We start from the raw sequence: 15,791 nt of genomic DNA, 5'->3' as shown, positions 1-15,791 counted from the left end.
CATCGGTGTTTTCAGTTCGGTTTCAAAAGCAGAGGTGGGTGCTGTTCCACATTTTGGATAAGAATAGACTGTTTTGATAGAGTCATGACAGAGGAAGACATCAAGAGAAGTGTCTCATCGTAGTTTCTGTTAGATCGTGAAAAAGAGGAAGAAAAAAAAAATCTGTCAGCTTGTGTCTAGAGACTCGTGTAAGCTGTGAGGATGATGGAGCCTCTGGAGAGCAGCTGTCATTTAATTAAGTAGACGTGAAGCTGTGTGCGAGTGTGTGTGTGTTTTCTGTGTATGTGTGTGTGTGTGTGTGTGTGTGTGTGTGTTTTCTGTGTGTGTGTGTGTGTGTGTGTGTGTGTGTGTTCAGCTGTGTGTGTTTGCTGACAGTGTCAGCAGGAGGTGGTCTGTAGTGTCGAACAAAACAGGCAAACTCCAGATCACAATTCGGCGTTACCCCTCCGCTTCTAGAGCGGAACAGAATCCAAGTACCCTGGTTGTTGTTCACCTGACTTGTTTGCTAAACAAATAGATTTCCCTCTTCTAATTCTCTTACCAAACCGCCACCGGTTTAGAGCAATAATCTGGAACTGAGACTTGTCACGGTTCATTAGCTTTACTCCGGCGGGGTTTGCTGCCTCCGCAGACTGTAAACTGTAAACAAAGGTTTGGCCTGGTTGCAAAAAAAGTTGGACGAGGGAAGAAATTTGTGATGTTTACCCCTAAGATGGAAAAGTCTCGCAAGTCTGAGAGGAAGGCGTCACCGCGCCGGTGGCTGCGCAGGGATAAGTTGTTTTCACCCTGTCTGTAGCGCTGACGAAGGGAGGACACACAAGTAAAGGCTTTCTGAGTGGCTGGCCGGCGGGTGGCATGACTGGAATTCGTGCCGGCCTATTTCCTCTTGTGATGTGAAGCCCGGTGAAAAGTCGATTGAAGACCGAGGACAGACATGCGTGTGTGTTCCTCGGTAATAGTAACGGTCATTAGAATAATTTGGCTCCCAGGGAAAGCAGACAGGCGGAAGACACCGGGCTACTTCCTCTTGCTGGAATTGAATTTGCAACTCGCTGCATTTTTTTTAGTAATTCAAGGTTGAATTCCTTAACTGCAAGTCAACAGAAATATAGGGTTTTGTGTAAAAACCATATCACAAATTTCAAATGAGCTCCTTTTTACGGACTGCTTTCAAGCTAGAAACCCTGCACCTGTCCTGTTTCACAGCTTCCATTAAGTGTTAAAATGACACTAGAAGTGACACAAATATTTTTTCTCCATGGAAATCAAGCATACGCTCATTTTATCACACTTTTACATTATTGTTTTATGTGGCAGATTGAGTTTTAATATACGTATTGGCTGTAAACCTCTCCACGGAGACCCAGAGGGAGGCTAACATGATGTCACCGTGGTGACATTCACCTCGGTCAACATGGAGGCGAAGAAGGAGGTCAGAGAGTCAGAGCACGGCCATGATGTGAATGATGAGGACCGAGAGGAAAAGGGGCCTAATTGAAGGGGCTAAAAGTAGGGTCGGCCATCACAGCCGGGCTCTCAGTCGTCCATCACGCAGCCCGACGGCCCAAGGTGAGATGGAGATGGATAGATGAAGACGGGGAGAGAGTGGAGGAGGAGGAAGAGTGGGAGGAGGAGTAAAGGATGTGTTCATCGATCACTCTGCACCGTCTGCTGACATGGCAGCTACAGGGCTTCTTTGTGTTGGCAGAGGCGCCGTATATCTACAGTAGGTGTCTGTGCCCACACATGCATGCACACCTGCACCTTAGCATCAAGCTAAAGGCGTGTCCTCTCTCTCTCCTCACAGCCACAGAGGCCGTCTGATGATGTGTGCCAGCTAGAGAGGCGAGAGGGAGGGATGCTAAATAAGTTATCCGTTTATTAAGCTGACATGCTTCAACACGTCTTTGCTGTGACTCATTGTGTCAGAGTTGCAGACTCTTCAGTCTCCCAGAAGGCAGCGCTGACGCTAGGCTGCAGTGAAGGTTGACCTTTTGCTGTGTTGAAAAAAAAAAAAAAAAAAGGAGGGCCTCGTGTGGTTTTCCCTCCGACACGATTTGTGTCCGCAGATGATTGCTCAGCCTCCTCGTCCCTCGCTGCGTGGCGTTATGTAGCGCTGAGAGGACGCTGCTGTGCGGGGAAACAGATTCAGGGAAATCAAGTGTGAGAGTCCGTCATGCAATTTGCGTGTTACTCATTTGCACGAGCAGGAGAGCCGAGTAAAACGGATTCTGATGTGAGAGCGAAACCCGGCACGGCAGACGGCTCCCTGCTGTCGAGGCCAGAGGGACTCGCTCTCCATCATCGGCTCTCTCCTCCCGGCCTGATCCACTAATGGTCTGGTGTGAATGTGGGACAGAAGCTCGCTGCACAGATTGCAAACGGGAATTTCCCTTCCTGTCATCTGGGAATACTTTTTTTCCTCATCTTCTGATTCACTTTCGCACAAAGCTCTGCTGTCATATCTAGACATGACTGCACGGCTCATTTGAGTCCCTGTGATTGTAACAGAGGGGTAGTAAATGCTGCTGAAAGTGCATGTTTTCGAGTTCTTCTCGTGTCTACCACCATTTACTCCCTTCGCCTCACATCTGTCCCCTTGGGGCTAGCCCAGCTTAGAATAAACATTGAGCAACCGGCTTTGTCTCTATGGCAACAGCTGCGCATGCTGAACGGTAGAGCGAGCATGGAGTAGGAAGGGGAAGGAGGTGGAGATGATGGCGCATGTTGCTAAATTGGATCTATTGTGATTTTGGTGCATTGGTTAAAGGGTGTCTGAGATCTGAGAGAGCCCAAAGGATTCAGTGGTTCAAGCTAGACCTGACCCCGTCTCTCTCTTAACACCTCAATTACCCGGCTAGGCTGTTAACAATTAAAGCAGCTTTCGCCTCCATCCCACTTACTGTGACAGCCTGAGGAAACATTGGATTGATCCGGGCCAATACGCTCAATCCGCTCAAGCATGCAGAGTATTTGTTATTCTTTTTTCCTCGGTTCACTTGTCTAAATATTATTTAGCTCCACCATTGAGCCGGATTTGTCAGCAGGGGATTTTGCTGGGCTATGTTTTCACTCCCCACTCGATGTTTTCTGCCTGTATTTTTTAGGTTTTTTTTATGTCATTTGAGGATTGTGCTCCGCTGTACCCGTCTGCTCCCCTGGTTGTTTCCAGAGCAGGATGACCTCTGACCCGGTCCTGCGTCAATAGACAGCTGTCTGCTCGGACCGTATTCAGGAAATTATGAGGATCAAACTGCTGGTAACACGGATATATGTGGCGTTGCTGGTTCCTCCCGCTGTTAGCTCGCTGCTAGCATGATCGCTATCCAACCCTGAAGGTTATTTGATACCAGCGTCTTGGGGCCGTTCCAGGGGGTTGGCTCTGACTCGAGAAGTGATCGTAACCGCTCCTCCAACCGGCTATTCCTCTGCTCAGTTTGCCTTTTACTTCCTGTTCGTCTGTGTATTATGTGCATCGTTCTGTGTCAAAGCTGTTTGTGGTGTGGTGCGAGCCGTTTTGGCTTTGTCTTCCAGTTGTAAGCATTGACCTAAAAGAAGCAGACGCTCCACCTGCTGTTGTGTGCAACATGAGACTCTCTCCTGGGCAGGTGGCAGGTAATTCAAAACCACTTCCTGTCCTCACCTTGAGCAAACGGGAAAGGCCGAAGAGGTGCCGTTTCAGGGGAAAGTGGGGGAGGGGGACACTTTCGTCTGTCGGTGTTCTTGTTCTGTAATTATGTGCAGGGACACACGGCTGGCTTCAAGGAGAAAACAAATGAGGTGGACTTTAGAGCTTCTTGTTAAACCTGCGTTGATCCATCTGTGTGTGTGTGTGTGTGTGTGTGTGTGTGTGTGTGTGTGTGTGTGTGTGAGAAATGCATGTTTGCACATCACCTGTGTGGACTGGGAGTGTGACCTTTCCTGCAGAACTGATGAAGAACAGGCTCATGTGTCATCGTGTTCTGTACGCATCACAGGATGCTAACATGGAGTCAAGACGGCACGGTTTACGAGAGAAATGCTATCCCATATTGATCGATCAGTATCGGATAAGTAGGTTGTGTTGCAATGAACTGCATCTAGTACTGAATAGATTCTGACATCTTGGATTTTCAGAAATAGTGATGGCCATTTTTCTCTAAACCAGAGGTTCACAATCTTTTTCCGTCATGCCGCTCCATTCAGAAGCTGGAAAAAAAAAATCCTCACAATGACTTCCGGTACTTGTCATCAGCATGTAATGCGTTTCCTCTCTTTTCTGTTCTTGGACAGAGTGGTTTACAGTGACGAGACAGGAAGATGGATGAGCTGCAGGACGTACAGCTGACCGAGATCAAGCCGCTGCTGACCAATAAGGTGAGTTGTGGGGGGGGGGGGGGGGGGGGGGGGGGGGGGGGGGGGGTTTGGAGCTGCTGAGGCAACAGGCGCCCAACTCCTGCACCTGAACTAACATGCAGAACCACACATGCAAACTAAACAGACATGTGGCGCACATTTAGTGACTGAGCACCCCGTACGGTCCTCCCAAGCAAATGCATACGCTGAAAACTCTGCAGTCCTGTTCATCAAAGTGAATTATTCATAACCGCTTGACTGTGTCGAGTGAGGAAAAGAAAAGGAGGGAGAGAGCGAGTCAAAAAAAAAAACAAGGTTGTAGGCTGAATGAGGCAAGAGAGTGGAAGAGAAGCGTCTGGGCATATAACTCAAGACACCCAGAGAGTCAGAAAAGACAGACAAGCAAGAATGAGGAGACATCAAAAGACAAACTTAAAGAAAACTCATCTCTTTATTTTGTGAGAGCTTGAAAGATTGTAGCAAGTGAGCGACGGCATAAAACAGAAGAGAAAAAAAACCCAGTGGCAGATCAAAGCTCTTCCCATCCTCGTCTAACCTCCTCCTCGTCTTCCTCTTCCTCTTCCTCTTCCTCTCCCCTGCTCCATCTCAACAGCTGATTAGCTGATTAGAAGGACTGTTTTGTTCTCTCCCCAGGCAACCGTCACAGACAGTCAGGAGGGTACGGCGCCTCACAGGAGAAGTGTCAGGTCTGAGGAGGAGCAGCCGCATGCTGCGTATTGTAGATGTCTTGTGTGACGAGTATACATCATGAAGAAACACCATCTGAATGAAGGATAGCGATACTGACCTCTCACACCACCTAGTGGCCAGCTCTTTAAAAAGACCAAGCAGATGGAGATCATGACAATGATAACAGTGATGAAAGAGGATTCTCATTCTCTCTCTCTCTGATCCTTTGTAGAAGTGATGAGGACACATTGTGATTCCCATAACGATAGTACGAGTATGGCCTGCAGCAGCAAAGTAGCCACAACAACAGTAAAGATCTCAGTTGGAATAAAAAAAGATTTACTATAATAAAACGAAGCGAAGTGTCTCCCCTTCTGGTGTCCACGTGGGAAAATATGTATGGTAGTCAACAGCGAGAGAGAGGCGTTTCAGAGAAATATTTTGATGACCCCGTTTGTCAAGTCAAAAGATAATCTGTCACGTCAAGAGGGTTGTGGTTTGTCACAGTACCATTTAGTTTAGTGTGAAACCGACCAGTGAGCTACATCTCTGTATGTCACCAGCACCAACATGGCCGCTGCCTTGGCTAGCTAGCTAGGTAGCTTAGCTATGCTCCGCGCACAAATGTAACATTATCTTGCCTCACGTGTTTTATCCAGCGACTCGTTATAGCAGCCACGAAGCAGAGGATCGAAACATATTTTCACGGACAACATGCATCTTTTTCGATTATATTTTAAATTGTCAAACGGCATATATGTATGTGGGACTTTCTCCTGTTCATAAGCTCGTACATTTATGAAACTGCATTACAGCGATGGAATAGTACAGACGTTTGGCCAGAAACATGTTTTTATTCTGATTTCTGCTGCACAGCTATTTCAGCAGGAAGAAGAAAGGGAGTGCTTCAAAGCCACCAGCTGCCTCTCCACCATCATGTACCCCACTGGTCTGGCCCACTACTGAATCCCCAAAAGAATCTTCCTTTATTGCTGCTGCCCACTCTCACGTTTCTACTTGTCTATTCTGCAGCTTCCTGCTGCAACTGAGACGATACTCTCAGTAAAAATGCTTCAACGTTACTTATGTTACATGCACAAAGAGTGAAGTTATGATATTAACGTGGTAATGATGAGGATTTAAGATGCATAGAAGATTATTGTCTGGAGCGTAATGACCAAATGTTTAGCTCTAATTATCACAAATGATATTGGAAACCGTAATTCATTAAGAGCGTGTAAAAAAAAAAAAAAAGTGTGACAAATTGATTCTATTTGTTCCCACGTGAATACTTCACACACACACACACACACACACACACACACACACACACATCATGTGACAGCTGCACAGCCGACCATCTACAAGTACAATAGATATTATTATTGGCTTTATGTATATGGAATATAAGCTTATGCTATATTTTAACTCTCCTCTTTTACTTTTTCTTGCAGAATGCACGCAACTTTCAGGATTTCGACTGCCAGGTGAGTGTTGCTCGCTGCTCCCCCACAAAGCACGGAGGGTTTGTTGTGTTAGCGGAGGGGGGTTGAGGCATTTGGACGTTGTTCCCATCCCCCCACCACTGAACCCATTTGTTTGTTTGCCCTACATCTGATCATTGTTCCTCACATGCTAAATCCAATTTTACCGCACACCAACGGTGAAAATATAGGCCCTCCTTGTTTTGTTTTTAGGACTAATTGATGGCCATTTACTCAAGTCAAAATGCATTTGTCGAACACATTTTTTCCCAGCCTCCAAGTTTGTCCTTCGCTCATTCTGACTGTGAGCGCAATACAAAAATAACTGTGTCAGCAAAACAGGCTCCTTCCTTCTCAACCTTCTGTTACTGTTGCTTAAGTGCATCTGTGCGTGTGTGTGTGTGTGTGTGTGTGTGTGTGTGTGTGTGTGTGTGTGTGTGCGCACACAGGGCAAGCGCAGGTCACCTGAATCCTGTTTCGTGTCATTGTATTAGTCAGTGAGAAATTACAAGGACACCACCCGAGTCTAAACAGACAACAATACTGAAGAGTGTGTTGTTATTTGTTGGAATGTAAATTCTTGGCTGCTTGTTTTGTGGTGAGCCAATAGCTGAATATCATGAATTATGTTAAGGGCTTCTTTGTCTGGCATGGATGCAGACTGAACATTTATGGAATGTGGATCTTTTGTCCTGATATGAAAGGCCAACATACAATCACATTGGTGACCTATTTCTTTTATTTAGGGCAAGGAAGATTTAGAGATTAGCATTGTGCTTGTTTGTTGTTCCAAACACAAAGCATTAAGTCAACCCACGTTCTCTCCCCGTGTCACTCTCTACTGTCAGGCCCTGAAACAAAGCGAAATACCTCAAAGTAAACACACTTGGGGACTCGTGGTCCTTTTTGGAATCGGACTGTTTTTTGTCTTCCTGTGTAGGGCTTTAGGACCAACATGGTGAGTTGTACTGTGTGTACTCTTCTAGTAAATGTCAGGAAGAGATAAAGCCTACAAGTGCTTCGATCTTTTAATAGTTGTGTCTTCCACAGTTAGATTGTGGTCTTTCAGAATAATTATCTTTCAAGGAAGCAGTGTGTTAGCCTTGAGTGGGTTCTGTTCCAGATGCCTTTCTTTGATGTTTTTTTTTTTGCCGGCCTTCTGCCTCTGTGCTGTGCAATTCGCTTTTTCTTGCAAAGAGTCTTGCATGAGACTTCCCACTGGCAAGCCCTCCACACGCTGTGTTTCACAAGCATCACGGCCGCAAAAGGGTTAAATCTTTCATCCCTCTCTCACTTTCTGCAGTCACGGCTGCTTCCAGCATCCCACCAGAGCTAAAAATAGCTGCTGCAGGAAGGGGAAGAGAGTAAAGCATGTTAGCTGGAGCAGGTGTGCTACATGCTCCAGTCCGGTCTGCTTTGTCACTAAAAACATGAACACTCAGCTGCTCGTATTTTCAGTGTATTTCAGTGTGGAGTGTTTCTTTCCACACATCCTCTTCGGATGCAGCCCGTATGCACTTAAAGGAAAGACGTGTCCCAGGATTTGTCCCAGTGATATTGAGGGTTGCGTGTATTTGACCTTATTTCCACGGCAGCCATTTTGACCTCACACGGTCATAGTCTTGAAGAAATTCTTAAGACGTATCCGTAAACTGCTGATTCTTGAGCGGGTATTTGTAAAAATGTCCATTTAAATAATGCTACTCCAACACTTAAGTGATAACCCGATAGATATAATATATAATGATAATAGTCCTTTTTTTTTGTTGAAGACATTTTCACGTCACTCACAGCAGGAAAAGCAGCCGCATAATTGATAAAAAAATCAATGATGACCGAATTAATTTGAGCTGCTTTAGTCCCATGGTCCTGGTAATGTGCATGCCGACTCACTGTCGTACTGTCATGGCTTACTGGGACACTTGGAGGTGTTATTAGTAACGGCAGAGCTTTTCCTACATGTCAGAATGTATGCTTCAGAGTTAGCAGTCTTGGGAACAGCAATTGCTATTTATATCTTGACCATTTTTGTGTTCAAGTGTAGGAAAAGGCTCGTCTTGCTGGTTTCAGATGAACTGACATAAGCTCCATTCTGATCTAAAAAAAAAAAAGCCATTTATAATAAGGTCCGTCATTTTCCACTGCCTCCCAGTTTAATAATACAAGACCAGCCGGAGCCCACATGCAGTACACGGCATTGGCAGCAGACTCCCTATGAATATATAGTATGTGTGTGGGGGAGGCGTCCTCACCGCTACACCATCACTCTGAGCACTGATGTGACATTCCAGCAGCTGGAGGACAAATCCAGCTGCTCTCCTCTTCACTGGTACTGCAGCGCCCACCACAGGCGGTTCCTGGGTACTGCAACAGTCACAGTCAACACTGTCTGCACCTGCAGGAGGAGAGCAAGCGGCGCTGGTTGGAGTGGTGGTGGTGGTGGTGGTGGTGAGGTGGGGTCAGAGAGGAGAAGCTGGAAGGGTGTGGTGCTGCAGTCTTGTGTCTCTTAAGCTGCTCACATCACTGAGGGGAGGAAGGTGTGAGTCAGCCTCTCGCACCCATGAACACCGACTTTCCTCATGGAAATGGCTGACTGTACATTTTACGAATAGAACATCTTAGTTGGTTGATGGGGTTTGCTGTGGGGAAGCAAAAAAGGCGGAGATGAATCCATGGAATCTGGATGCATGTGGCGTTTTGTGAGCTCATAATTGTCATCATTACATCATTATTTTTGATAATAATCACTCACTAGGTTTCACATTTTGTGGTTTTGATTCTACTTTTCTTATCCATTCTAACACAAATACTAGAAGAAACTGCTGCCAAGTCGCGTCTTTGGCTTTTTAAATCCTCACCGTCTCATTGAGCTCAGCAGAGGGCGCCATAAGTCTGTCCGCTGTGTGGCTGGAGGACTATGTTCTCATGTCATGTGTTTATCCTCCGCTGCGCTTCTCTTGGTGTTGATCATCTGTTTCAGAAATGTAGAGTAGTGCACAGGTGTTGCTCAGTCACCATCTTAGAAGAGGATAGAGTTGACCGTGTAATGTGACACGCTGTGTTGTAGTTCCCCTGAGCTTGTGCATTTTTTTTGTTTTGTTATATGTTTGGACATAAAACCGTAGATGCCGGTTGTGTCAATGCAAAGCTCTGCATTCAGCTGAGCTCTGCAGACCAGAGCGTCACTCTGAGACATGACTCGGTGTGTGACACAAACCGCCTCTGTCGAGGAAAGGGTAGAAACACAAGTTCAGTCACGACACATCATCGCCATCAGCCGATGTGACGAATCGCATGTCCACCATAATCTGGCATAACATCACAGCGTACGTACATTTAGTCATTTTCTCCTCACAATCTGGCTTGAATGACTGGAAGTTGAACTAAATGAACTGTAATTCTTTGCACCATGGAAAAGAAAATCTACTGATGGCATCCTTTCCTGCGGACCGTATGTGTATTTTTCATACCACTATTACTTTATTTGTCTAAACCGTACGTCAAGTGTTTATTTCCCATAATGTGCATACACTACATGATGTGTCAGTGGCCCCCTCTGTGTGTTAGATCAGGAAACATTTAGAGGAGAAACATCAGTGCACAACCAAACATGCTGCAACAAAGACTAGCCAATGAAGAGCCCCGTCTCTCCGTAATCCCGCCCACTCTGTGCCGCTTGCATGTGTGCCATTGGCTGCCCAGAGCAGCCTGTCTCTAACAAAGACGTGAGGCCGTGCACTGCTGGCAGAGGAGAGTAGAAAAACAGAGATCAATAAACTACGAGGATCAAATGCTTCACTGGCAGGTTTAGAAGAAATAGATCCTCTCGTGTCGGGCCGTCAATGTAAATAAAAATAGTTCATTGTGGGTTTATTTTCTGGTAAGCCGAGAACATAACGAGGGTTATCTTCTGAATGTCAATACACGATGAGCCAACATTTGCTGCAAAGCTATTTGTGGTCTATTACCGGGTCTGACTGTTTCTAATGCCGAGGTCACTCACTCTTCTCCCTCAGCAAGGTGAGGCCAAAGTGAACCTTGAGACGATTGTTGCTAAAGTCTCAGTGACCAGCAGCCATTTTGCTGATGCAGAACACCGTCCAGGGCGAGCTGTCAGATCAGCCTCCTCTCTCCTCACTTTATCAGTATCACGCTGTGACGTCAGCAGCCTGCCCGTTTTTACAGGACTGCCTCTGCATCGTTTGCACCCCTTCACCCCCTTCTTCATCCCACCCACCCCTCTCCCTCTCTGCCTCCCACTCTCCCCTCTTCCTCCTCTCTTTCCTCCTCTAAGCCCCACCCTCTCCCTCTACCCACCTGACCCGCCGCAGTCCAATTAGACGCACCGGTGGCTGGATGTACGTACGCGCTGTGACTACTAAAGCACAAACTGCAGTCTCACTCTCCTCCCCCTCTGTCTCTTTTCCTGCTCTCTGTCCCACCTCTTGTCTCCGTCTCTCTCTCTCTCTCTCTCTCTCGTTCTCTCTGCATCTTCTCCAGCCCCCCTTCTTCTGCTTTCCATTCAGATTATTTACCCATCTCCTCCTCACTCCGCTGTGTCTTTCTCCTCCCTCTCTTCTTGGTTCTTCCTTGTCGCTGCCTCTCTAGCCTCCTCACCCTACATCCCTCCCTTTCCTACCAGCGCTCCCGCCTTCCTTCTCCTCCTCCTCCTCCTCCTCCTCCTCCTCCTCCTCCTCCTTTTTGGAGATCTTCAAAGCTGCCCAGCACACACTTGCACATAGCATAACACACTCCTCTCCTGCGTGGGAAAAACATGTCAGCTATTCTGGACCTGGACCAGATTGCATGCTCAGGGAATGGAGTGGTGAGTGACAAATGCATCTTGCCTGCCTTGACACACCTGGCTGGGTCCATGCAGCAGGGGCTTCTGGTTGAGATTAGGGTTTGGAGGTTGTTTCCCCTAAAGAAGGTGACAGCAGCTGGCTCGAGGAAGGGAAAAGCTGGTGCGGGTCTTTTCCTGGCTTTGCTTGTCACCACCTTCACTTTGGGGCTTTTTCCTCTCCAGGCAGCTGCTAGTGTGGGGTGAACATTTGTTCAGTGTGTGTGTGTGTGTGTGTGTGTGTGTGTGTGTGTGTGTGTGTGCGCCTACAGGTCACACAGTGTCCATGTGTGCAGTCTGCTCAGCCTAAACATGCTGAGGGTGCAGTGGTGAATTTTAATGTGATGATATAAAAGATGCCTGTGTGCAGTGCTTACGGTAATCTGCAGATGCCACAACCAAAATGATGCGTACGTGCGTGTCAGTGCATGGCTGTCCTATCAGCAGGACTGTTGGTACTTGTGTGTTTTTGAGGATGCATGTTTCTGAACGTCTCAAATGTGTACCTTTTTCGTGTTTCTCCATATAACTGCAGGAATGCGTTGTTACCTGTGAATGGCTGTGGATGGTGCATAGTGCTAGCATTGTGCTCCTTATTCTGTTAGCACTGAAAACAGGGAGGTCACTCATCCCCCCCCCCATATATACACACACACACACACACACACACACACACACACACACACTTTAGCAACAACACACCAAAACCACTGTGGCGGCTCCTTCCCTCCCCTGCAGAGACTTTTGTGTTTGTAGTTTCAACCTCACTGCTTCGATGACACGCATGCATACTGTATGCGGGGGCTGTGTTTGTGTCAAGGGGGGGGGGGCACGTACCTGGGATGATCCCACTGGAGAACATGCATAAGAGACGTGGATGTGTGTGTATATGCTTGTATATGCATTACATTCATTTGCAGGCTGTTGGGTGGTTCTTGCCCTGTAATGCTGCTCTCAGGGGTGATGGATGTCGTTCCTGGCAGGGCGTGGAAAACAGGGGGGAGGAGGAGGGGGAGGAGGGGGGAGGAGGGATTGATAAGAGAGGGATTGCGGGAAGAGGTACAGCATGACATGCTGCTCTCCTTTTTTTTTTTTTCTTTTTTTTTCTTTCACCTCCCTCACCCAAACCCAAGTGCTTACCTCCATGTTTGCCCCGGTCAACCCCCTGGAGCCCCTCTCCTCAAAACACAAACCCCCTACTCAGTATTCCAGTCTCATCTACAACACACACACACTTATTGTCCAACTACTAACCAAAGATGAAGAGGGGTTGCTGCCATTGCAGTGGTCTCTCTCTTTTCTTTCTCCCCCTCTAGCTGTCCAGGCTAGCAGCCCCACCCTATGTATGTTTTTCTTGAGATGCTGCTGTGTGTACATATATACCAATGTGTGTGTGTGTGTGTGTGTGTGTGTGTGTGTGTGTGTGTGTCTGCGAAAGAGGCAGCGCTCCCCGATCAATAAGCTTTTAAACTATGCCAAGAGCAAAATGGATAGATTAAAAAGTCCTCTCCCTTACTCCCTTTCCCACAGCCCCCTTTCTCCGTGATTCTCCACCCTTGTTTGTGCCAGGACTTGGCTAGAGAGGCACGATGGATTGAAGCAAAGCGCTCCTTCTGTTCCAGGGCGCATACCTCTTAGTCCTACAGGACTCCCCCCTGTGTCCCTCTGTCCCTGCTCGCTTTTCACGCTCCATTTCCCCTCATCCACTTCCAGACTCTCCATCCCAGTAGAGATGGATCTTCTATCCATGTCTACGTCTTCTTACTTGATGTCATCACCTTTTTCTATTACTGGTGGAGGCATACACACCTGCTTTCTCAGTACACACACACACATGACAGAAGGCATTTGCACAAAACCTTTTTACTTCGTGCAAAGCCTCCATTTGTAAATCGAGTGTCCTTGACTCTGTCCTTGTCTAATAAAGAAAAGTAATCAGCAGCAACACAGCCATGATGAGATTCCTCTCAGTTTATAACAGGTTGTCGCCCCCCCCCCCCCCCCCCCCCCCCCCCGCCCAAAACACACACACCAGGAGCACCAGGCCGAGGTTGCAGAATAATTTTGTTATCTGTGAAAAGGCCGCCGATAAACGCAAGGCTTCCTGTCAGCAGGAGACTTTCTTCTTCTGGATTTATTCCATTTCCTGTTGGGAGGTTATATCACAGTATCGGCAGACTGTAGCACACTGTCAGTGACGTCGGCTTTGTGTGCATAGTTTTCATGTTTTATGCGACTAACGCCCACACACGTGAAAATATCTCATTCTGGTACTGACTAGATGGGTTGTTTTTTGGTTTTTTTACAGATTGCGGATGCAAATTACTGCAGCCTTGTCCTTGAGAATATACCTTTATGTCCCCTGAATAGATTGTGACACACATCCGTCAGACAAAATGTCTCTGCAGTGGGAACCGGTCAGAGTCACACTCCCTCTGTGTCTGTCAGCCATAACCTGTGTGTGTCTCTTGTCCGCCCAGGCTTGCTCTCTTCATTATTGATGACCACTGGGCCTTGAGACCAGGCAGGCGCTGGGCCCCACCCAGACTCTCCTGCTAGGAGCAGTACACACACACACACACACACACACACACACACACACACACACACACACACACACACACACACACACACACACACACACACACACACACACACACACACACACACACACACACACGCACAGCTGCGCCATGCACACCCTTGTATGCAGCACCAAGGCATGCTGACCTTGGGAATGTGTGTGTGTTTGTGATGCTATGCCTTTACTGCCTGTATATTTCATCACTTCCTGATTTTGTCACTTCCTACACTCTTAACAACTCTCAGAAACGTTTTTGCCATGTCATCTTTTAACTAATTCACCCGATTTATCTTAATCACATTTCCGTGTCTTCAAGTCTAATTAAGTGTCAGTTGAAAATGACCCGAAAGCCGTTTAATGTGCTTTTAGTTGAAGCATTCTGAAATACTGACGTGGTCTTTGTGCTCGATAAGGAAATATATTGAAAAGAAAGCGATGGAGAGAATGAAGCTGGTGTGACTTCGTTGAATTTTAATGACTCTTTCTGCAAAGACAGTCATTTTTGCAGAGTCATACTTATGAAAGCGCTGTGCGTCTCAGGCCCTAGGATAAAAAAATTTAAAAAAAGAGGCTATTTTTCCGAGACGAAAAGACTTGTTTCACAGACGGGCCCATTCTGTGCTTTTGTTTGTCCAGGGGAACGAGGAATGTGTGGTGGAGAAGAGGAGCATGTTCTGCATCCTCAATCTGAGATAGAAACCCTACATGTCATGTTGTGGTCATTGGGTGTTTACTTCACAAAATATGTGTCTCCTGTGTCTGATTGTGGTGTCCGAGCTTAGTTCAGCCATTTAATAATATTTATTGTTTCTGTCTTTTATTTCTTTCTTTTTTTATGGCATGAATTGCTCAATTTAGCTGTAATTGCTCGGAGTTTATGTCTGTTGTGGCTTTGTGCTTGGCTGAGATAAAAGCCCACACAATATAATGAATATTCCACTGCTAAAAGCATAACGCGGTTTTATTATTTTTTTTAAATCCTATGAATAAAACAATACGTAAATGAATTTATGCTACTTGCACTATTGTCTCTGCATTAGCCAGGTTCATCGTAGTGGAGGAATGTGTCAACCAAATGACTCCTTCACATGTTTTTAATCATTTTTGGATGATTCTGGAGTTCTGAGGCAAAACTCAGGCTTGAGCTACAAAGACGTAATTATTGTGCTTTTGTTTATTTATGCATTAACGCCAGAACTACCCTTTAAACGTGATAAGATTGACCACAGACAGACAACACACACGTCACATTAAAGTAGTGCAACATTAGGTCTTTTACCTAAAACACACCATGTATTTTTCCATCAGTCTTAAACAGTTATCTCTTCTTCTTCTTCTTTTTCTCCTCTGTGGCTGCAGGAGCATGACATTGAGACTCCTCATGGCGTTCTCCACGTGACGATGAGAGGCGTTCCAAAGGGCAACAGACCCGTCATCCTCACCTATCACGACATCGGCCTCAACCGTGAGTCAGCCAAAAATAGAGCCATCGATACACAATGTCCTGGATGTTTTAGTCTCCGCAGTCACACACACACACACACACACACACGCACACGCACACGCACACGCACACACACACACACACACACACACAGGTCCTCCACAGAGTATAAACTCCTGAACTGTGTGCATTTCTTTTCCAGACAAGTCGTGCTTCAACACCCTGTTCAACTATGAGGACATGCAGGAGATCACGCAGCACTTTGCGGTGGTTCACGTGGACGCGCCCGGCCAGCAGGAGGGAGCTCCTCCCTTCCCCAGCGGGTGCGTGTCGGACTGTTTAAATTCATGATTCACTCACTTTCTCTGCTCGATCCAAACATGAGGAAATGACCCCGTACTAACATGGAATCGC

The 15,791-nt window shown here is 46.7% G+C and overlaps 1 protein-coding gene across 3 annotated transcripts in view; it reads left to right on the top strand.

Annotated features, from left to right (window-relative positions):
• Positions 1-15,791, top strand: part of ndrg3a (ndrg family member 3a) — a 30,328-nt gene that overhangs the window by 6,961 nt on the left and 7,576 nt on the right. For 2 of the 3 annotated variants that reach the window (XM_068720577.1, XM_068720576.1), the window contains exons 2-5: positions 4,273-4,356; positions 6,480-6,512; positions 15,293-15,398; positions 15,580-15,700. In XM_068720577.1, the coding sequence (XP_068576678.1) occupies positions 4,300-4,356; positions 6,480-6,512; positions 15,293-15,398; positions 15,580-15,700 (317 nt within the window). In that variant the 5' untranslated portion in view covers positions 4,273-4,299. Of the gene's footprint in view, positions 1-4,272; positions 4,357-6,479; positions 6,513-10,917; positions 11,335-15,292; positions 15,399-15,579; positions 15,701-15,791 lie in introns of those variants that run through there. The other variant, XM_068720578.1, reaches the window with a different exon arrangement.

This window comes from Cebidichthys violaceus, unplaced genomic scaffold, assembly GCF_023349555.1.
Source record: "Cebidichthys violaceus isolate CVI_PGR_0920_01 unplaced genomic scaffold, fCebVio1.0.p SCAF_25, whole genome shotgun sequence".
Taxonomy (NCBI): Eukaryota; Metazoa; Chordata; class Actinopteri; order Perciformes; family Stichaeidae; genus Cebidichthys; species Cebidichthys violaceus.
This window is presented reverse-complemented; position numbering and strand designations above follow the sequence as displayed.